This window comes from Arabidopsis lyrata (assembly GCF_000004255.2).
Source record: "Arabidopsis lyrata subsp. lyrata unplaced genomic scaffold ARALYscaffold_2, whole genome shotgun sequence".
Taxonomy (NCBI): domain Eukaryota; kingdom Viridiplantae; phylum Streptophyta; class Magnoliopsida; order Brassicales; family Brassicaceae; genus Arabidopsis; species Arabidopsis lyrata.
In genome coordinates, this window is record NW_003302554.1 from 16773072 (window position 1) to 16794909 (window position 21838).

Consider the following 21838-nt stretch of genomic DNA (forward strand, 5'->3'; position numbering starts at 1 on the left):
GTGGCGCTTCATCATTGGCTACGAATTTTTGCAAAGGAAAAAAACATTTCATTTCTCCTTCGATCCGAAATCTATGCTAGGGTTTAATTAAATAATATGTTTGTTTGTTTGTTTTTTTATTTATATCTTTAATGTTCTTTTTTGTTTCATAAAAATTTGATATTATATTTTGTGTTTCTTTTTATTTTCAAATCTATTTTAGTATAAGTTTTTTAAGTTTGCAATTTAGAAGTTATTTCTTAAAGTTTTTAAAATTGTAAACTAATGATCTTACATTATTTCAATTTCAAATAAATTCCTATGATCTAAACATGTTCTACCAATAATCACTTACTTTACAAAAGATCTTAATTAAAGCTCTTACAATATTTTAATATTTTTTCTCCTTTAAAATCAAACTTTAAAGATGCATCCCTTGCATATGCCTTACATGCGATGTAAGTTGGTGAATAATGGTTTAGAAGTGAGTTTGTTACATCATTTTTAGTTTTCATTATGTAAATAGATATAGTTGTCTACTTCAATTTTTTTGGTAGGCGTCTACTACAATTTTGTGTTTCCAATAATTCAATAAAAGGAGGATTAGGCAGATATTTTATTCATAAGCTTAATTTGGTACAATTTTAGTTCTAAAAAAAATGAACGCACATCAAATCAAATCCACCTAATTACACTACCATTAGTTCATTTAAATACATAGTTCTTTTTTTATTTTGCTGGAAAATATAATTAGTATGGAACAATACCTCTCAGTCAACTCTCAAGTCTCAATATCTCGCAGTGTTTTGTATTAAACAAAGTAATAATTAGTTTTTTCTTTTCCTTTTGAAGGTTACTTGACTTCATGCCTTCATGGACATATCATATAAAACAAGAACTAATTTTCTAGGAAAAAAAAAAGAAAAAGATAGATATGATTAAAACCAAAAAAAATCTTGAATAAAATGGGGAACTCGTCCCCCGTCTTTTACCACAAAAAGAAAAACGAAAAACCAAAAAAAAAAAAAAAAAGAGAGATATGATTGAGAAAAAAAGGAAAGAAGGAAAAAAGGAGATGATATTACATAAGTACCCTCTTACATTACTCCATAAGAGAAGATCTCACATCTCTCCCCTATCCTTTTCAACTACCACTCTCTCTCTCAATCCGATCGATGAAGATCAGGTGCGACGTCTGCGATAAAGAAGAAGCGTCGGTGTTTTGTACCGCCGACGAAGCATCTCTCTGCGGCGGCTGCGACCACCAAGTCCACCACGCTAACAAACTCGCCTCTAAACATCTCCGGTTCTCTCTCCTCTATCCTTCTTCTTCCAACAACTCCTCTCCTATCTGCGACATCTGTCAGGTTCCTTTCTAACTTCGGACATGGTTTTTGTTGTCTTAAGTCAATCGTTTTTGCCGATCAAGAATCTGAAACTTGTTCTTTTTGTTGAACTCTAGGATAAAAAAGCCCTGTTGTTCTGTCAACAAGATAGAGCTATTTTATGCAAAGATTGTGATTCATCGATCCACGCAGCGAACGAACACACAAAGAAACACGATAGGTTTCTTCTTACAGGGGTTAAGCTCTCTGCTACATCTTCTGTTTACAAACCTACTTCAGAGTCTTCTTCTTCAAGCAACCAAGATCTCTCTGTTCCTGGATCATCAATCTCTAATCTTCCTCTCAAGAAGCCTCTCTCAGTTCCTCCTCAGAGCAACAACAACTCCAAGATCCAACCCTTTTCGAAGATCAGCAGCGGTGATGCGGCGGTGAATCAGTGGGGATCCACAAGCACGATTTCTGAGTATTTGATCGATACGTTACCTGGTTGGCACGTTGAAGATTTCCTCGATTCATCTCTTCCTACTTTTGGTTTCATCAAGGTTTGTTAATTCTTATCTCTTTAATCAAGAAAGATCCAAGTTTAGTTGATTCAAGATTTGACAATGACTCTTAGAAGATCGAAATTTTATTTCCTCTGTTTACGTAATATCATATCATTTCAGATCTAATGAGGTATTAAAAAGGTAAAAAACTTTATAGATGTGGATAGATCTTTTTGCTATTTAGGGTATTTGTATAAAATTTATGAAAAAAAAGAGTTCTTTTCTTGTGGGTTATCTTTTGTGTGATTGCAGAGTGGTGATGATGATGGAGTGTTACCATATATGGAAGCAGAAGATGACAACACTAAGAGAAACAACAACAACAACAATACAGTGTCACTTCCATCTAAGAATTTAGGGATTTGGGTCCCTCAAATTCCACAAACTCTTCCTTCTTCATACCCAAATCAATACTTTTCTCAAGACAACAACAATACACAGTTTGGGATGTACAACAAAGAAACAACACCAGAAGTAGTGTCTTTTGCTCCATTACAAAACATGAAACAACAAGGACAGAACAACAAGAGATGGTATGATGATGGTGGCTTCACTGTCCCACAGATTTCTCCTCCTCTTTCTTCTAATAAAAAGTTTAGATCGTTCTGGTAATTTACTATCTCCCTAAATGGGGCTTTTGTTTGTTTGTTTCTCCATTTCTCTCAACTTCGATCTTAATAGAATTAGGCTCTCTCTATTTTTGTGTTCTGTTTTTTTTGTAAATTTGAGTGTGATTGAGGTTTTGGTGTTTTAATCTTTGTAATAATCCTATATTCTCTTTCCGTTAATGCAAATGTTTCTTGTACAAACGCCCATGACTTGTTTTGTAATTTTTTTTTATTTTTTTTTAACAACGTTTTGTAAAATTTCTTCTATTTTTCATAGAAAGAAAATAGTTATTTACAATTATAACCTACATTATTTTTGCTTTCTCAAGGAAAAGCAAGTCAAACTGTAAAGTAAAGTTACAAATTCGATGAATGAAATCTAGTGGTCGTATATTTTAGTATACGAGGGACCGTCTTTTTCATCGTCTGCCTCTTCAGTCCCCATAACCCATATGGGGAGAGGATTGTTCTTGGATTTGGTTTGTATTTAAATAATATATCTTAGGAAATAAAGATAAGAAAAAGAGCATATAATGGAGACAAATTCACAATAACGTGCCCATCACCATCGGCATATTTTGTTTGTGATTGAATATGCCTACAGGCTACAGAGAGCTCTGATGATCTGATGACTAAGGAGTATGGACACCTCATCATGGCAGGCAAAACATATATTTAAATAAAATAAAGTACCGACTCGTCGTTTACTTGTTTAATTTACCAAACTAAAATGGTACAAAAAGAAGTAAGAAAATAACTAAGTGGTAAGATGGAAGACCTTGTGGTGAGCTTCGAGAGCTTCGTTTAGTCTCGAGACAAGATTTGTTTGGTCTTTGCAATGTTTTTTCGAAAACTCCCTTCCTCGTTGTAGGTTATGGGTCGAGCATTGTGTCTCTTTGAAGTTTAATCTCTTCTTTACTCAGGTGTATTGTAACATTTCCGAATCAATATCAATATAATTCAGTGAAAAAAAAAAAAAAAAGTAAGATGGAAGACGAAGAAGAAAAATAAGGGTCATCTTCGTTGTGTTTAGCAGGCCCAACTAATTGAGGCCTATGCTTGATTCCTAGATATCAACCATCCGCTTTGCATATGGTTAATACTTGATATTAATGTTTTTACTTTTTACTCCCTCTGCTTTTTACTCATTGTTTTTAGGTGGTGGCAATGGCAAAGGCATTATCTAAAAGACTTTTGATCAAATAGCCGGCAGCCAAAAATTATGCTGGTAAAAGATGAATGATTAAAGTCTTGAGTCATGAATGCTCCCGATAAAGATTTCATTTCAACTTTTCGATCGAAGACTCTTTTCTATGGTCGTATATTTTGATAATGTCTCGCAGTCTTTTCCACTTTCATTTCTAACTTTTAACCTAGTTAGATGCAGTGATCAGAATAAACGGGATAACTTTTATGAAACAAGTAGACATACAGTACAATATATATATATATGAAGAGATAGTACATTGGTCATTGTCATACTCTAGAATAGAGGCTGATATCTGGTTGACACATTTTCTTTTTGGTCAATACTGACTGTTGTATAAGCTCCGGATACTAGTGTGAATTCTAATTGGTTAAGGATTCCAAATTAGTAATAAAAAAACAATCACTCAAATATTAATTTTCTTGCGCAAACAAATGATTATAGTTCTTAAAGTTAATTATAATTGTCACTCAAATAGATCCGATCGTCAAAAAGTTGGAAGCCATACGAAAAATTTGATATTCGTTTTCAAAATATGTGAAATAATATCTAAATAACTGCATACATGATTAGATGAACAACAATAAACGCTAACATAATTTGAATATTATTTCTTTTTCAGTATTATAATTTTGATTATAAAAAAAGGCCCACATTTTTTCATGATTCGTACTTCAGTTATTATTGGGATTCTTATCACAAATCAGTAAAAATATTCATTGTATATGCTAATTTAGCGATGACCCCTTTTGTTTGTTTAGACTCTTTGCTTTTCCACAACATAATTTTCTCTTTCAGATTTTTACTCTTCATATTATTCTTCTTTTTAACAAATGGAATCCCCGTATCTTTGGGAGCTCCATACAAATATTTCAAGTTAATGTGCTCAAGACCGGCTTTGTGTTCAAATACAGTAAAACAAAACCGACAATTTTTTCAAAAGATGTTCATTATAGAAAGCACAGAAAAGCTATCTTTTACATTGGAGATTGAAAGGCAAAAGAAAAATCTCATATGGGAATTCTTTTATGAACTTTTAGTTCATTATAGAACTCAAAAAACAAAACAAAAACTAGATGGGATCCTAATATAATGGCTATTTTTTCCATCACCCCAGAAGCCCCAAAATATTTGTTAGAAAGAAAACCCTAAGAAACAAGGGTACAGAGAAAGAGAATGTATGATGAATTGAACCCAAAAAACACATAAACCAAACAAACCAAAAAAAAAAACAACCCAAACAGAACCAAGAAAAAGAGAATGTATGATGAATTGACAAAAAGATCTATCTCTCTAGCGACGGCAATGAGGTTTGCAGAGAAATAGACAATCGTAAAAACAAAAACCTCCACAATGTTGAGGACATTCCAATCTCTTTCCTCTACATTTTCCTCTTCCTTTGCACTCTGCATATTCTCTTTTCACAAACTCTCCTCTTCCTTCTCTTCCTTTTCCTTTTCCTCCGCCGCCACAACCCCATTTGTACCATCCTCCACCACCTCCTCCTCCTCCCCATCCCCATCCTCCTCCACCACCACCACCACCTCCTCCTCTTCCACCACCACCGCCTCCTCCTCCTCCTCCTCCTCCTCCGCCGCCACCACCCCATCCCCATCTGTAGCTTCCGCTTCCTCCACTATAACTTCTTTTCTTGTCCTTGAGAACTACTTCAGTGGTTGTGTTGTTATCATCATTGTTATTGTTCTTGACCGTGTCTTGATCAGTGGAACGGTCATGCCCACTCACTAGTTTGTTAGTTTGCAAGATCAGTATGAGGAGGAAGATAACGACCAATGAAGAAGTTGTCTTCATTTCTCCACAAAGTTTGTAAGTACACTTGTTTTTATTTGATGTGATGTGATGGCTTCTCCGTTTTGGTCCTCTATATATAGTGCATTTGTTTTTCTTGTCCCCATATATAAACTGAAAATTCTCATTGACAGATAGGTTTGGTCCTTTCCAACCAAAATAAATGTTGCGTGTGGTCCTACCAAGATTTAGACGAGAAGACGATCATAATTATGTTTTTTTTTTTCTGTCAACTTATTAGGTATTGTGTCTTTTTGACCTAATTAATTAGCATGGTTTTGTATAACACAGAAGATTTCTTATAATTATAGACGAAATATCTCACATTTCTGATTTATTTAATTTCCCTTCTATTATAAGATTTGGTTGTTGTCATAGGAATAGGTTACTTATTAGTATAGAGTAGTGATAGCACATTTTGGTATCATTGAAACACAGGTTATAGGTATATGGAGCTTTATCTTATTATTTAGTAGTTAAATAATTAATAAGTGAAATACTATAAACTAATTAAGAAAAAAGAAAGAGATCCCTTAGGTAACACTACTGGTGGTCACAAGGCTAGTAGCCACCAATCAACACTTCAAATCTTCTTCTTCAATGAACATCTTTTCTTTCTTTATTTTTTCAAAATTTACATAAGAATACTTACGCAATGATGCCACTAACATATTTTATCCTTTTGACCTGTATATATATAAAAAAAAAAACAACGAATCGAAAGAGTGTAAAACAATTCATTCCATTTACAAATTATTATACCCATTGTGTCTCTCCATTTTTATTTTTAAATTAGTATAAAACTGGAAACAAACTCGCATGCCATATATAAAAACCAAAAAATAAACCTCACATGCCATTGTTTCTAAGATAATTACATTTGCAAGTTGGTATTGTATGGAGTATTTGGTACGGTTGTTTATTTGTTCCTTTTACGTTATCCAATTTCATTTCATCTACTTGTAGATGATGTACAAGACCATCTCATCTTCTCTTCCATCGTGTATTTAATATGATTTTATCTTTCTGGAATTTTGTGTAATTTACAAGTCTTTTAGTTTATTTCGAGATCGGCTCACAGAGTTTTTACTATGAATGGATTGTATTGAAGTAACTTGGAAAGCAAGACAGCGGACCAAGCCCGTGAAGCCCGTAAAGCCGAAGTCAAAGAATATTTTAGATATCCTATTGTGATAAGGATTAAGAGATTTAGAATATTTACTTATTCATGTTTATCTATTTCCTATTCTAATTAGGTTAAACATAAGTTAGTCTCTCTATATATTGTGTATCAATTCTATTGAGATCAATAACACAGAATAAAGAGTTTTCCCCTAAATCCTTCTCTACTTTCTACAGATTGCTTACAAAGGACAATTACTTGCATCCACAATATATCCTCCTTAGACTTAACTAAACCTACATCAAATCTTTAAATTACTCAAGATAGAGAGAAAGCAAAACATTAAATTTGGATTCTATTTTCAATAATATCGAATCCTGAAAACTCAGAACTCTGCATCACACTAATATATTCAATATTTCATACAACACAAGCGATGTAGCAAATTTCCCGAAAAACAAACCAAACTAAAACCAGTCTTGATTCGCTCCAATAAACAAAAGCCATGAGATGAGAAAACAACAATGTAGCACAAATAAAACAAGAGCGCAGAAGCTAAAAGGCTAAAGATGAATGGAACTTCAATTGGTAGATTTTAGAACCAAGAACCTTAGTACCGGCGGAATCCACGGTCAGCGACTCGAGCAGACGGGCACTCGTAAGCCATATGTCCTCGACCACCACAATTGTGACATGTTATTATCGAGCCAACGCCGTCTCTGTCTCTGTCTCTGCCCACTCTGCTCAAACCACCTCTTTGCATACCACCATCTCGAACCCTGCTTCCTCTGTCAGAGTAATTGCTGTCCCCTTTTGGGCAGTGTCTAGAAACATGCCCCGAGATGCTGCAGATGTTACAAATCGGATCATTCCTGCAGTCGCGAGCTATGTGACCTGAAGTCCTGCAGTTCTTGCACGCCTTCTCGTTTGTGCAGTCAGCGGCGAGATGTCCCGGTTTGAAGCAGTTGTTGCAGAGCCTGAAGTCTCCTGAACGAGAATCCGGATTAGGGCAGTCTCTTGCTCGATGTCCAGATTTGCCACACGAGTGACAGATTCCTTCGTTTGAACAGTTTGAGGCTACATGGCCCGGTTCTCTACAGTTCCAACACCGCGATTCCGCCGTGCATTCTGCTGCAATGTGCCTGCAGAGAGAGTTAAAGAAACATCACGAAACGCATATAGACAGAGGTAATTCCGTATTTAATTTAGGGAGGACATATATACCCCGGAAGACCACAGTTGTTACAGACGGAAACATTAGAACAGTCTCTCGCAAAGTGACCAGGTCGCTTGCAGTTGTTGCAGAGATTTCCTTGGCTAAACAAGATCAAAAAGTTGGGACAATCATGTAACCACACCAGATTGAAACAAAGTAGTTACAAGATAACTCGATTCAAAACGTATGTATGCACGCAAACAGTTGAACTTAAACCAACCCAACACTGTCAATTAAATAAAAGAAACAATTGAAGACGAACATTGAAAGAAAAACAGAAATTAAACCTGATCCTCATCATCTAATCACACCATCTTGATAAAGAGTAGAAGAGAGAAAAAGGTTGGAGACAAGAAAAGTTTATTCAGCATATCTGAGTCTTAAGCAGGCATCTATGTTAGCTATAAGCATAGGATTGTGGCTAAATTGCCAGCTCGGCTTAGCTAACCTTTATGTCAACCTCAATGTCAGTTAGTATGAGAAGGTTACATAGAAGGGAAGCATAAGGAGAGATGGAATTCCAGAATGTTGTAACGGTTTTGGGGTCGAGAATGAAACGGTTAATAGTGAAGAAGAAAGGGTCAAGACATAAAAAAGAAAGACCTGAAGGCACGACGTGGCTCCCTTCTAGAAGGAGCATCACGGTAAGAAATTCGTTCAGGTCTCATTCTCCTGTCTCTTGGACTCCGACTACGAATCCGATCTCGACTCCGACTTCTACTTCGACTTCTGCTCATTGAACTCATTCCCCCCCAAACTTCACATCAAACACCTGCCAACATCAACCACAACACCAACATTACCTCCTTCACTGCCATACATCAATTCGTCAACACAACTCTCCAATGCCTTCCCCAAACAATTTATACAAAGATCTGATCTGATTATGGCAAAACTCCGCAACACCAATTTCTTGTGCATCATCGTCCCAAACCACTTTCAGAAATTACCTCAGCCTCACAAACTCAATGGGTTTCACAATAAATCAAAGGCAGTTTTAAATCGCTTTTCGATACAATCAAAGAGATTCAACATATCCGCGCACAATCTAACAGATCTCACAAATCGAGTTTTACCCTAACAACAATTAACACAGATTATGATGAAACTAGCCAAAACTAGAGCAACATGAAATTGAATCTCAACTAAATCTGAGCTAGAGAGAAAGAGAATGGAGACGACGAACCTGAGCTAGAGAGAAACTTGGCCGAGCAAAATCCTCTCCTCTTACGATCCCAGGGAGCAATCGAGATCAACATTATTATTTATCCCCAACTATCTTTGGGCTGGGCTTTTTACGTGGGCCGAACTATATCGTTACGTGGGCTTTTACGTCTGCATATATATCTTTAATTAATAAAAACGAAAACCAAAAAAAAAAAGAAACTCCGTTGCCGGGACTCGAACCCGGGTCTCTCGGGTGAGAGCCGAGTATCCTGACCAGCTAGACTACAACGGATTTGTGATTTTATTCTTATAGATTTGTAATTGTTAGTTGATTCTGGTAGGAAACAAGAAATCTGTGTTCTCGTCGGATAAAGTCCAAAAGATATTCGACATGTCAATATCGTGTGGTTTCCACATACAAATGTAGTTCAAATAGTTTTTTTAAAACTGAATTCATAATGATGTGTGTACCTACTTCTATAATTAAAAAGCATATATTTTGTAGTATAGGGTGGTTGATAATATAGGAGAATCGTTTGGGTTGTGTTTATGTATACGTTAGGCAGAAAATTGTTTATTTAAATTATTTTTAAATCAATTATCTTCATATAAGATAATTTTGTATTTAGTACACTGTACACCATGTTGCATTTTATATAGTTAGAAGAAAACAGCAAAAATAGGACATTAGCTAAAAATGATTAATCGGTAGTTGTGTCTTGTAAATTCGCTTGAAAATAAACATTGATGGTCCTTTATGTAATTCTGTCTATACTACCCACTACTCCACCGTTGAGGGACCCATCGAAATTAGTATAGTTTCTACAAAAACTGGAAGCAAAACAATAAGTTTCAGTTTTCATGTGACAATCTCGTTGATGGAACATGTGAGTTTGGTTTCATTCTAAAGAGGAGGAGATTCGTAGTTCGTTAGGAACCTTATTCCGTCATCTCCCCGTTTCAATGCATTGACAAATGACATGTTAATAAATTACATAAAGTTATCTCAATGTTTTTAAAAATGTCGTATATTAGCTGAACAACATGTCAACATGTAGCATTGTAGACATATACGTGCTTTTTTGGCATGGAAGTTATACGGATATTTTTATGCAAAACAAAAAAAACTTAACAATATTTTTTTTTTGTCATCTACAATTATATTATTTATCTTGAAATGAACCAAAGTGAAATACAAAGTCCAAATAATGGAAACTAAAGCCGGCGGACGATATGAAAGTCCCGGAGACAAAGCCGGCGGAAAACGAGATTTCTCGAGAAGGTAGGCCCTAAAAACGGGAAACTAAACATAGAATTGAACAAAGCAAATGAGTTCAAAACACAAACGCAAGAGGTCAAAACCAAAAACTAAAAAAGAAGCACCAGGCTTAAACCTTAAAAGAACCAAAAAACCCAAGAAAACAAGTAATCCAATTCTTCAGAAGCTCAAGGGATTGAGAAAAAAACTTAACAATATATATATATATATATATATATGCAATCATTTTATTTCAACCGTATAATTGTACCATATAACATTTTAAAAAGAAAAAAAAATAGTGTATGTACGTAAAATCCTATATATTTGTACATATCAAAAACGCAAGAGGTCAAAACCAAAAACTAAAAAAGAAGCATTAGGCTTAAACCTTAAAAGAACCAAAAAAACCCAAGAAAACAAGTAATCCAATTCTTCAGAAGCTCAAGGGATTGAGAAAAAACTTAACAATATATATATATGCAATCATTTTATTTCAACCGTATAATTGTACCATATAACATTTTTAAAAGAAAAAAAATTAGTGTATGTATGTAAAATCCTATATATTTGTACATATCAAATTGTAGATATCACAATACAAATATATATCTTAAAATTTGAAGAAACTATTTACTAAAAAAACTAAGATGATAAACTGGTGAGTTTCTTTTAACCATCGTTTTTTGGATACTGTATACATTTCAAAGAGATAAATTTGTCGTGCTTATAAAAAAACTATAGGCATGCGGTGAAATGGATTTAAAGAATAAGACGAAATACATACATACAAAAAAGCCAAGAAAAATATACGGCCTGCATGTGCATTTGTTTGATTAATTGCAGATATTAAATTGGAGAAGCCGTAACCGGTTCGAGTACTGTCATTGTACGAACGAGACACCTTTAAGTCCTTATCTCCCAATTTATATAAGGGAAATGTCCTTGTTTAAGCCTCATCCACACGATTCCGATTTTGTTACTATTCATCAATCAGGCTCGTTGTTATTGTACAAACAACAAACCCGTCACAGCTTCCACTGTTTTGTCTACATTGTTTTGTAATAAATGACTTTATATGCATGCGAATTTATCATCTTTTTAAGAAAATTGTATGTAGCAACAATTTTTTGTTGCATGGTTTTCCAATTAATCTTGACGGATTCCTTCGGGGTGCTATTATGGATGCAGAGCATAAAAGAAAACCATGTGAGCGAATATAATAGCCTCTTTGGGATAGTTGAACGCAGGAAGTTAATTTGGCAATTTAATTTTGGTAGGCTACTCATACAACTTGGAGCTATTTAATTATATCAAAAGGTTTACAATTTATTTTGTTATATAATTTATTTAACTTTCTGTTACACATATTGCTGATTTAAATGTTATAGTAACTTTTAACTTTAAAACCAAAAAATTGACCAATTTTTTAAAGAAATGGACCACGTAGGATACCAACTCACAAAGATGGTAAGACCATGCATCTTTATTGATGGTCTCTTAAAAAAATTATTATGTTAAGAGACATGTCTTATAACTAATAAAAATGTCTTAAAGTCTTTTATTTAAGAGACTTTTGTTAATTATAAGACATGTCTCATAATATAAGAGTTGTTTTAAGAGACCATCAATAAAGATGGTCTAATATGACTACTTATTGTGTTGGAATATATTAATATTTGATTTTGAAAACATATCAACATTCAGTTTAGCAGTTAAGCTTGACTTTGGATGAGTGGTAAATATATGCATTGGTACAGTAATATACGTATTATATGCAAGTATGCAACCATCTCCAAAAACTAATGGAACATTGTAAAATTGAAACTGATCCTTGAAATCGAAAGACGGTTATATAAATTAAAACATAAATTGTATAGAAAAGTGAATTATAGAAGTTGAGAACGCATGAAGTATTACGAGAGCATGTGAGTCAGTTGATGAGACAGTTGGAGAGTCCCCGCTTGGTTACGACTTGCGACAATTTTCTTGGTTTTGGTTTTGGTTTGTGGTCCGAAACATCGACCCCTTCCCTCTGCTTCTTTGTTTTTTTTTTTTTTTTTGACGCATTTCAGTTATATTATAAAGATTCACTGTATATGATGACTACATGGTTTCCCAAGTGGACAGAAGTTCGGTTATACGTGTTACGTTAACATTTCAGAATTATCATTGTGTTTTTATATAAAAAAAATGTATATTACTCCTTCTGTTCCTAGAAAATTGATGTTTCACATATATTAAAAAGCAATCATTGTTAAATTATTTGTCAATTACTTTTTTATACTAAATATTTTTTAATAACTTTGAACCAATAGTGTTAGAAAACAGTTCATCATTACGTCTTGAAGTTTACGATATATTAATTTTAATCAATAAAAAATAAAACAAAAACTTAAAAAATTAAACTTTGTGGAACAAACTAAAACTCTAGAACATCAAATATTTAGGAACAAAGAGAGTTATCTACATATATAAATATTAGGAAAACTCACTACCGGCTCATTGGGTACAACAACAACGCTCCTTTTATCCTTGTGAAGTTTCAGCTTTGATGTCTTTTATTTGATTCTTCTAGATTCACGGGTTCAATAACCAAGATCGTGGTACTTTTCTGTACTTTACTTTGAAGAAAATTTATAAAAGTTTATATAGAGATTAACATAATGGAAAAAGGGTAGGGAGGGAATTAATTATCTTGCATAACTGTTTCTGTACCAAAAAAATTGTGGAAAAAAAAATCCAACTTTGGTAATAAAACCATCATAAAAATGCTGTAATGCATGATATCTTTGCTATAACGTATTATTCTTTTTTTTTTTAATGTCTGGATTTATTATTTATTGCAAATTATGAGAACTGTTACATAGACGATTCTACAACGGACAATTCCTTCCGACCCTTATTAGATCCACGACAGACGACATATTCTTCACCTTCTTCTTCATACTCACCTCCTTCTTTATGCTCTTGATGGACACTTTCCTCTCTGCGTAGAATCCTGGCGAACGGCTATAATTGTACATCGCTGGAGATCTCCTGCACACTTGCCTCCAATAATCTGCAAATTTATTAATAAATCGCAGTATCTGGGACTCGAACTCCAGACCTCTGGATGTAGAAGCATTAATTAACTCTTGTTCAACCAATGGGCCAAGGGGGCTTCCACTAACGTATTATTCTTTCTGTCCGATTTTATAAGATGTTTGCTGTAAAAATATAAAGATTAAAGAATAATTAATATTTATTTTTTTATAGGTATTCAGCCAATAAAAAAAAACAGATCGCAGAATTTAAATGGTAATAACATGCTAAATAAACATAAATTATGGCATAGAAATTTGAAAAAATCTTAATCAATACAATTTTTTTATTGTTTGCATATAATATGGATGATGAATTTTTTATTTTAACTACTGAATTTTCTATCTTACCGTATGGCAACGTGCATGAAGTAACACGTTGAATGTTTCGTACATGTGAGCTTTGCTTGTTAATAATTCAATAACAACTTGGATATATTTAAGCCCTACGCTCGAAGTTAGAAAATTGGGACAAGTAAATGGGAGAATGTGTCAAGATAACCATTAATTGGAGACAATAATAGATAAATTACCAATTCAAAGAACTATACAACAGATTCGAATAAAACCCTAATCAACCTCGAAAGATGAGATTGTAACCCTAATTAATTAACATATTAGGCGAGCATGCATGAACCAAAAAATTCAGTAGTTAGATAGATATTCAAATATATTCCAACCACAAAAAAAAAAAAAAAAGTGAAAGGAAGATCAATAGTACTATACATCAAACCGTCCGTCTATCAAATTCCTTCCACACATACTCGTCTCAAGTTAGGACCCCACATCTTCACATGCTTTGAAAATACCTTTCACATTTTTGGAACCGGTTAATATTGATATTAAATCCAAAATTACACCTCCATTTTTTTCCGTTTGTATAAGAAAATTTAATTCAACCGATTCTCTCTTGGAGCCAAACCAGATGACCCATATGAGGTCGCTTTCGAGTTTCTACATTCTATCAATTCTGCAACAAATTAAATATTTTTATCATCTAAATACACAACAAATGGCTACCCGTAGCAAACACGCAAATTCATATTCAAGACAACAAATACATCATAATCTCCTCAACGCCTCGATATTACCATCTCTCTCTCTCTCTCTATACACATGTTGTGGTTGTGAATAAATTCGTATATGTACATTTTTCATAATTCCGTATAATCATTAAAAAAAAAAAAGATTTTCCACTCGCTCTAGTCCTTAATAAATACCCCCAACCATAAGTCCATGAACCCTCCCTCACTCTAATTCACGCTCACCTTTCATTGTGAAAAATAACAAAAAACAAAGATCTTGTAAACTCAAACCACACACAACAAAAATCCTTTTGAAGAGAATGGCGATGAAAAAAGCAAACAAGCTAACGCAAACGGCGATGATCAAGCAAATCTTGAAGAGATGCTCGAGCTTGGGAAAGAAACAGAGTAATGTTTACAGTGAAGACGAAAACGGATCTCCTCTTAACGTGCCCAAAGGTCACTTCGTCGTGTACGTCGGAGAGAATCGGGTCAGGTACGTTGTGCCCATTTCGTTTTTGACCCGACCTGAGTTTCAGCTTCTTCTCCAACAAGCTGAGGAAGAGTTTGGCTTTGATCATGACATGGGTCTCACTATCCCTTGTGAAGAAGTCGTTTTCCGATCTCTCACCTCCATGCTCCGATGAACATATCTTCTTAGGGTTTTAAAATATTTTAGTTATATATTTTGGAGACATGAGATGTTTTAGGAGAACAGAGGAAGCTGCTGAGTAAATGCTTCTCTGTTTTAGCAATTTTTTTTTAATGTTTTGCTTAGTATGGGTTTAGTAGTTGTATTAGAGTGAGACTAACCCTTAGAGAAAAACCTAAATGAGAATGATTACTATTTTTGGTTATCTTCTCAGATTTACTCTCATGGTGGTGTGGTAATGTGTACCCTGTGAGAGACTTTTTAATATTTGATGAATGAGACTTTTAATATCATCAAAGCCTTTGATTTTTTTACTTAAATGTGATTTTCGTTTGCATAATTAGTTATTTGTTGGGTGCATGTGATAATTGAATTTTAGTCTCGCGGACCTAGTCAAATTTCTCTGCGTGCAGTCAATATGTGTAAAGTAAACAAATTCCCAAGAAAAGTTATGTTAAATGGTAAGGTTAGTAAAAAGGCTAAAAGCTGCTTTTTTTTAATTATAAAAATTAAAAATTCTCATCGCTGAGATAGTTTGAACTTTAGACACAAAAAAAAACGAAAGGCAAAGTACTATAGTCCTTGAAAAATGAAAACAGGCAATAAGACACGGTCGTGTTTGACAAAAAAAAAAAAAAAAACAATAAGACACGGTCGTTACTTTCTAGAGTTTTGTCTCTCTTTCTCTCTCTCCAAATTTGCTAATAGTATATGTTTCAATATTTTCTCATCTTTTAAATTTGTAAAATCTCCGAGTGTGTCTCTTTATTTTTCTCTCTCTATTTCTAAATCAACGATCGTGTTGGTGTCTCTTTCTAAATCGGCAGTTTTTAGCCGTTAAAACTGTTGAAATGACCCAAAAAATAAAATATGGAAGGAATGTTAGTTGCAGAATCGTTACAGTATATAACTATAGGGTTCTCTGATATGTTGAGATTTGTAAAATCGTTCACTGTTTGTATTAATTACGAGATTAGAAGGTAAGCTAGATATTTTACTATGAAATTAATAAACGAATTTGGAATCATCATTTTGAAAACGCATACATGTTTCTGTATTAAGTTAAACAATTATAGACCCTACGTTAGCTTGAAAAAAAAGTCGTAACTGCTACAATACTTTTCTGATAAATAGTATACAATTCAGGGTTTATTAATTTTCATTACACCTACATTTATAGACAAAAGCAAAATTAAAAGCTATAACCCATAACTCCTAATGAGCTAACCCTAGATGTTGATGTTCAACCGCTTAATTAATATAGCATTTAGTTTGGCTATATAAAACCATACACACCTTTTTACAAATGTCTAACAAATCGTGAGAAAGTATATACTTAAGGCATAGAATGTGTAAAGTTTATATATGTTTTGCTTTGATAATTCGTCCCACTCTGCAGCAACTCAAAATAAATTGATATGGAAAATAGAAAAAGAACATTTGGAGATGTCAAAATCAACGTCAGAGAAAGATAAGCACATGCGAATGTGACCCACACAAGCTTAAGAAATCTCGTATAGTTGAGAAGTTACAAGATTCTGATGGGTTAATAATCGTCTAGAACACAAGAGTGGTAGGTGATGGAGCCACTTCAATTATTTGGACGGCTTAGATATAATTCCATTAAAACTTGACTGTATCATGGGCTTGAAGATCACGATATGATTCACCAGTATCGTGTAATTTGCACTCCCAAATTTTGATTTGACTAAAATAGCCCTTTACCTTACCGTACGGTACTTAACGGACGGATGGACTTTTATTTTGATTTACGTAATTAATTATTTCTTAAACTCATTGGACCATTGAGATTAAATATAACGCGACATTCAGACTGTTTGATTTGATTTTTTTTTTTGTTCCAACGTCATATTATAGACGGTTTGAATTCATGTACACACCGACAATATTAGCATATAACAAAATACTATACGTCTAATTAGTTTTATGTAGTTAAATTTAAAATTTTGATCTAACGTTCATTCTAAAGAAACTAATTTTTTATTTTTTTTATTTTTATTTTTTTTATTTTAAAGAAACTAATTTGTATTGTATGAAAACGTTATATCTAAATCAGAAGTGGAGAAGTATTTTCACCAACAATTATCAATCATACATATCAGTGATATCACTGTATCGGTTGGGGGGACTTCGATGAGTTCTATAATTTTTTTAGCTCAACTACACATAGAGATGCATCGTGGTTTATGTTTAATTTATGCAATGTTTTCTTTGGGTTATTTCCGTATATTTCTTTTCAGTCAATTAAATGTTATTCCGCAATATAAGCAAAGTGATGGTATGTGATGATACAGTATATCGATTTCTTAGGTCTATTTATTACCGTACGGATTAAGTGTTTTGTTTGGTAAAAGGTTTAGTACGGATTAATTGTTGAAGATGTTTTAAAATTGTCTTTTGAATAATTTGCTATAGTTATTCTCCTTTTTCTTATGGTCACCGACTTTAATAATTAAGAGAAAGATATGGTAATGCACTAATGCCTAATACTGAATGAGAATGGGTCGGTAAAGAGATCACAATCCCACCATGTCCGAAAGTGCTACATATCCACTAATTAGCATATCATACACAATTTTAACAAGAAAGAAAAAGAACGTACATCATTGCGACTACATGAGCGACATAGCGAGTCATATTTTTATTATTCTTTCTAATTAAGTTGCTTTGATGCGATATTAATTACAATTACATCAACTGTAAATTTGACTCTATGCGACGATATAGCTAATTTACCTTTATGGCAAAAATCAGATACAATATTAGGCGATAGTTTCTATTTGGTTGTTATAGGCGAAAGAATTTATACATGCATAAGTATAAACCTTCTTTCCATTATAATTGATTTTTAACCTGGTTTATAGCTCTGCTTCAAATCTAAATGACTCATGACTCTATTTACACGATTAAAGATTTAAAGCATCGGAATGGGCCTCTTTAAGCGCCACCATCATGAATCTCGTTAAAGCGAAAGGAGTTGGGGTCTCGATTGGTTAGGTGGCTCGTAATGATTGGTTAAGGCCGAGTGGCTGTGTCTTTCTTCAATGGACTTGGGCCGTAACATCCCAGTCTACAAAATTTCACCAAAGTCAACAAAAATAGCAGGCAGTGGTATATTGTTTTTTTTTTTTGTTTGGGGTCTCTGTTAAGTGGTTTTGAGGTAAAAATTGAAAGTATTGATTATAAGCTGAGCTATAAAAATGGTTATTCCTTGGATACAAAAAGAAAATATTTTATAATCAACACTCAGCTTGTTATATTTTATTTTTCGTCTCCATTTGATTTCTTTAATTCCAATTTTCTCTGCTTATTTTTCTGTTTGTCTATCATTATGTCTCGTGCATATCATGAATTATTGGAAGTTACTATTGGATTGATGATTAGCCATGCACGAAGGGGTGTGAAGGTAGCAGAGCGTAAAATGACCAAAAGGACAAGGGTACAAATGTAAGTCAAACAATGTTTCTCATTGGGCCTCTTTTCGCTGTCTTTTCGAAAGATTCTCATCTCCTTATTCCGTTCAAGACTCTCATCATTTTAATGCTAAATAATTGTTGTACCAAAATGACATGTTTATATCTTCTTCGTTAATGATCTCCTTCCTGGCTACAATTATCTTTACCCGACATTGTTCTTTTAACCATTTAGGCCATCTCCAATGGGGAGAAAATTGAGCTCTCATGAGAGGCTCTCTCATCAATTGTGAAAAAAAATAAATCAGAAAGGATTTATTTTGAGAGAAACAGCTCTCATGAGAGAAATCTTGAGTGGTAAGAGAAACGATGACGTGGCTTATTCTGAACCGTCGATTGTTTTGATCAAAAAAAAAAAAGGGGTAAAAAAAAAGCAAAGTATCGAAACTCGATTTCATTTCCGACTCTTGTCTCTTTTTCTTTGCGAGACGCCACCATCGCCTATCTCCGCCAAGGGGAAGTCAGCGAAGTCTTTCGAGCAAGATCTGATGGAGATGCAGACTATGTTGGAGAAGATGAAGATCGAGAAGGAGAAGACGGAGGAGTTGCTTAAGGAGAAAGACGAGATTCTGAGAAAGAAGGAGGAGGAGCTAGAGACGAGAGACGCTGAGCAGGAGAAACTTAAGGTGGAGCTGAAGAAGCTTCAGAAGACGAAGGAATTCAACCCTAACATGGTATAATCTCTAGATCTAGCTTTTGGTTCTCGATTTGGCTGGGTTCTTGTGATTAGATTGGAATTTTGTGATTGATTCATTTGAGATTTTGGCTCCTTAGTTGAAAATTGAAGTTATCAAAGCAGTATATTAAATTCATGGAGGCGTATTGATTTAGTGAATTGTCTGATAATTTCTGCAAATGTGAGTTTTAAATTGATTTTGTTCGTCCACAGAAGCTTCTCTATCTGGCGTTGAGCCTTTTATGCTGAAGATTCATAATGAGATTCGGCGAGTTGATGCTACCATTTTAGCTGTTGTTCGTCAACAGGTTAGCTTTGCTTTTTGAATTTATGGTGAACATTTCTCTGAGCTATGATTTAGCTTTACAAAAGTTGTTCTATTAATTGTTCTTTGTTCTTGATTTGTTGCTGTTATGTTGAAATATTGATATATGTCTCTGAAACTAATTCTTGGTTTGGTAATGATTTCCCCAGGGTAGCTCGGGAACTAGAGCTAAAGAAAATCTTACTTATGCTACATGTGCTGCTGAGGTTAGTCTCTCATAGGTTGATTTGTATTGTCAAGATGTCATTTTCTTCTTTTGTTTCTTTTATCAGTCTGCCATTTGAACACAGGAACTCTCTCATAAGATACAAGAGATAGAATCCAAAGCTGAGCTGACTGAAGCAATGGTTCAAAATATATGCCGCGATATTAAAAGGTTAGATTTTGCAAAGAAGAACATAACCACGGCGGTCACTGCCCTTAGTCGCCTCACAATGTTAGGTAAGTTATCAATATTTTACTCTGGTCAAGCTATCCTGAAATCAGAATGATAGCCAAGAGTATTGAAATAAAATAGGGGTTCCAAGGTAGGCATTAGGCAACATCAAACCCAAACACGTAACATGATGTTGCTGGTTAGCCTGTTAGTGAATTTATTTTATTCTTTATGTAGTAACCAAATGTATGCCATGAACTTAGTTAAACTTGACTAATAAGTACACCATTCATATGCTCATTAATGACACTCGTTGCAATGTTATGGCAGTCTCTGCGGTTGAACAGCTTCAGGTGATGACATCAAAAAGGCAATACAAGGAGGCAGCTACACAGCTGGAGGTATCTTTTCTTGATTCATTTTTTGGTTCAGTTTAAGTTGGTTGTAGTTCAACTTTATTTAGCTTTTCTTGACTCATTTTTTGGTTCAGTTTAGGTGAGGTTAAATGAAGTGGTTGAGTCTTTTCTCACAAGTGGAGAAGGCATGATTTAACAGCCTCTAAATCAAGGTACAGTTCAAAGTGGTTGTTTCATTTAATTACTGGTTTGTGCAATGTGATTAATGCTTGGTTTGTGTTTGATTAGGACAGTTTTTGCTTTTGTAAATGCTTTCTTTGTTCTTTGAAATAAATGCTTTCTAGTTGGAGTATTGTAGGTTAGTGTCTTTACCTTGGCATTCATTGCTAATACTTCAATAAGTTTCAGTCTTCTTCTTTAAAACATTATAACGCTTGAAAACACAAAACACAATCACTTCCTTTAACACAATCACTTTCACTTCCTTTAACACAATCACTTTCACTTCCTTTAACCTTCAGCCTAACACAAAACACAATCACATTCACTTTCTTATCTAAAAAATGGATGATATGAATCCATTTTATCACTCATCGGGTTTCATGAACCTGTTGCAAAGTCAACAAGAAGACATGTCTCAGTTTGCAAGTGGATCAACTGAAGTCCCAGCATTTAGTAGTCAACTGTCTGAAGAAGGAAGTGAAGAAGAAGGAAATGAAGCATCAGATGTCAAACCAAAGCAAAGTATATCACGAAAGAAATGGACAGCAAAAGAAGATATTGTTCTCGTCAGTGCTTGGCTTAATACAAGCAAGGATCTTGTGATTGGTAATGACCAACAAGGTCAATCCTTTTGGAAGAGGATTGCAGCATATGTTGCTGCTAGTCCTTCCCTCGACGGAATGCCAAAGAGAGAGCATGCTCAATGTAAACAAAGGTGGGCAAAGGTCAATAAAATTGTCACCAAGTTTGTGGGTTGTCATAAGACAGCAACAACTCATAAAACTAGTGGTCAGTCAGAGGATGATGTTATGAAGCTGGCTCACGAGATCTACTACAATGATACCAAGAAGAATTTCACTTTAGATCATGCATGGAGAGAGTTAAAGTTTGATCAGAAATGGTGTGATCAAACTACTCGGGGAGGAAAGGATAATGCTAAAAGAAGGAAGTGTGGGGATGGTAATGCAAGTTCCCAGCCTATCAATGTTGAAGATGATTCAGTCATGACTCGACCTCCTGGTGTGAAGGCAGCCAAAGCGAAAGGAAGGAAGTCAGCCACTGTTAACGAAGGAAAGAAGCCAGCCACGGGTAAAGGAGAAGCAGGCCAGTCTGTGGAACATTTTCAGAATTTGTGGGAACTAAAGGAGAAGGATTGGGATCGCAAAGAGAAGCAAAGCAAGTATCAGATGCTTGAAAGTCTACTTTCAAGAACTGAGCCTCTTTCGGACATTGACTTGTTCCTAAAAAATAATCTAATCACGGAGCTTTGGTCCTAAGTTTTAAAGTTTTAGTTTGGTCCTAAGTTTTAAAGTTTTAGTTTGGTCCTAAGTTTTAAAGTTTTAGTTTGGTCACGGAGCTATGATATTGCTT

The 21838-nt window shown here is 34.3% G+C and overlaps 5 protein-coding genes and 1 non-coding gene across 6 annotated transcripts; 3 read left to right on the forward strand and 3 right to left on the reverse strand.

Annotated features, from left to right (window-relative positions):
• Positions 1 to 1059: 1059 nt before the first annotated feature.
• LOC9323667 (B-box zinc finger protein 21) lies at positions 1060 to 2683 on the forward strand. Its single transcript, XM_002887557.2, has 3 exons — positions 1060 to 1346; positions 1442 to 1867; positions 2123 to 2683. The coding sequence occupies exons 1-3, from the start codon at positions 1155 to 1157 to the stop codon at positions 2480 to 2482; spliced, it is 978 nt and encodes a 325-aa protein (XP_002887603.1). The 5' UTR covers positions 1060 to 1154; the 3' UTR covers positions 2483 to 2683.
• A 1933-nt stretch (positions 2684 to 4616) lies between these two features.
• LOC9323668 (glycine-rich RNA-binding protein 10) lies at positions 4617 to 5920 on the reverse strand. The gene has a single exon (XM_021034566.1). The coding sequence runs from the start codon at positions 5495 to 5497 to the stop codon at positions 4979 to 4981; it is 519 nt and encodes a 172-aa protein (XP_020890225.1). The 5' UTR covers positions 5498 to 5920; the 3' UTR covers positions 4617 to 4978.
• Positions 5921 to 6953: 1033 nt separating this feature from the next.
• On the reverse strand, positions 6954 to 9125 carry LOC110230763 (zinc finger protein GIS2). The gene is made up of 4 exons (XM_021034565.1): positions 9020 to 9125; positions 8437 to 8605; positions 7842 to 7934; positions 6954 to 7759 (listed from the first exon to the last, which is right to left on the reverse strand). Exons 2-4 carry the CDS (start codon positions 8577 to 8579, stop codon positions 7228 to 7230), a joined length of 768 nt encoding a protein of 255 aa, XP_020890224.1. The 5' UTR covers positions 8580 to 8605; positions 9020 to 9125; the 3' UTR covers positions 6954 to 7227.
• Positions 9126 to 9219: 94 nt separating this feature from the next.
• TRNAE-CUC lies at positions 9220 to 9292 on the reverse strand. The gene has a single exon. It is a non-coding gene; the product is annotated as a tRNA-Glu (tRNA).
• A 4961-nt stretch (positions 9293 to 14253) lies between these two features.
• On the forward strand, positions 14254 to 15338 carry LOC9325096 (auxin-responsive protein SAUR50). The gene has a single exon (XM_021034020.1). It carries the CDS (start codon positions 14687 to 14689, stop codon positions 15011 to 15013), a length of 327 nt encoding a protein of 108 aa, XP_020889679.1. The 5' UTR covers positions 14254 to 14686; the 3' UTR covers positions 15014 to 15338.
• Positions 15339 to 19000: 3662 nt separating this feature from the next.
• On the forward strand, positions 19001 to 20327 carry LOC110224224 (vacuolar protein sorting-associated protein 53 B-like). The gene is made up of 7 exons (XM_021010098.1): positions 19001 to 19186; positions 19243 to 19253; positions 19312 to 19331; positions 19402 to 19496; positions 19663 to 19719; positions 19804 to 19954; positions 20220 to 20327. Exons 1-7 carry the CDS (start codon positions 19001 to 19003, stop codon positions 20324 to 20326), a joined length of 627 nt encoding a protein of 208 aa, XP_020865757.1. The 3' UTR covers position 20327.
• The last annotated feature ends 1511 nt before the right edge of the window (positions 20328 to 21838 follow it).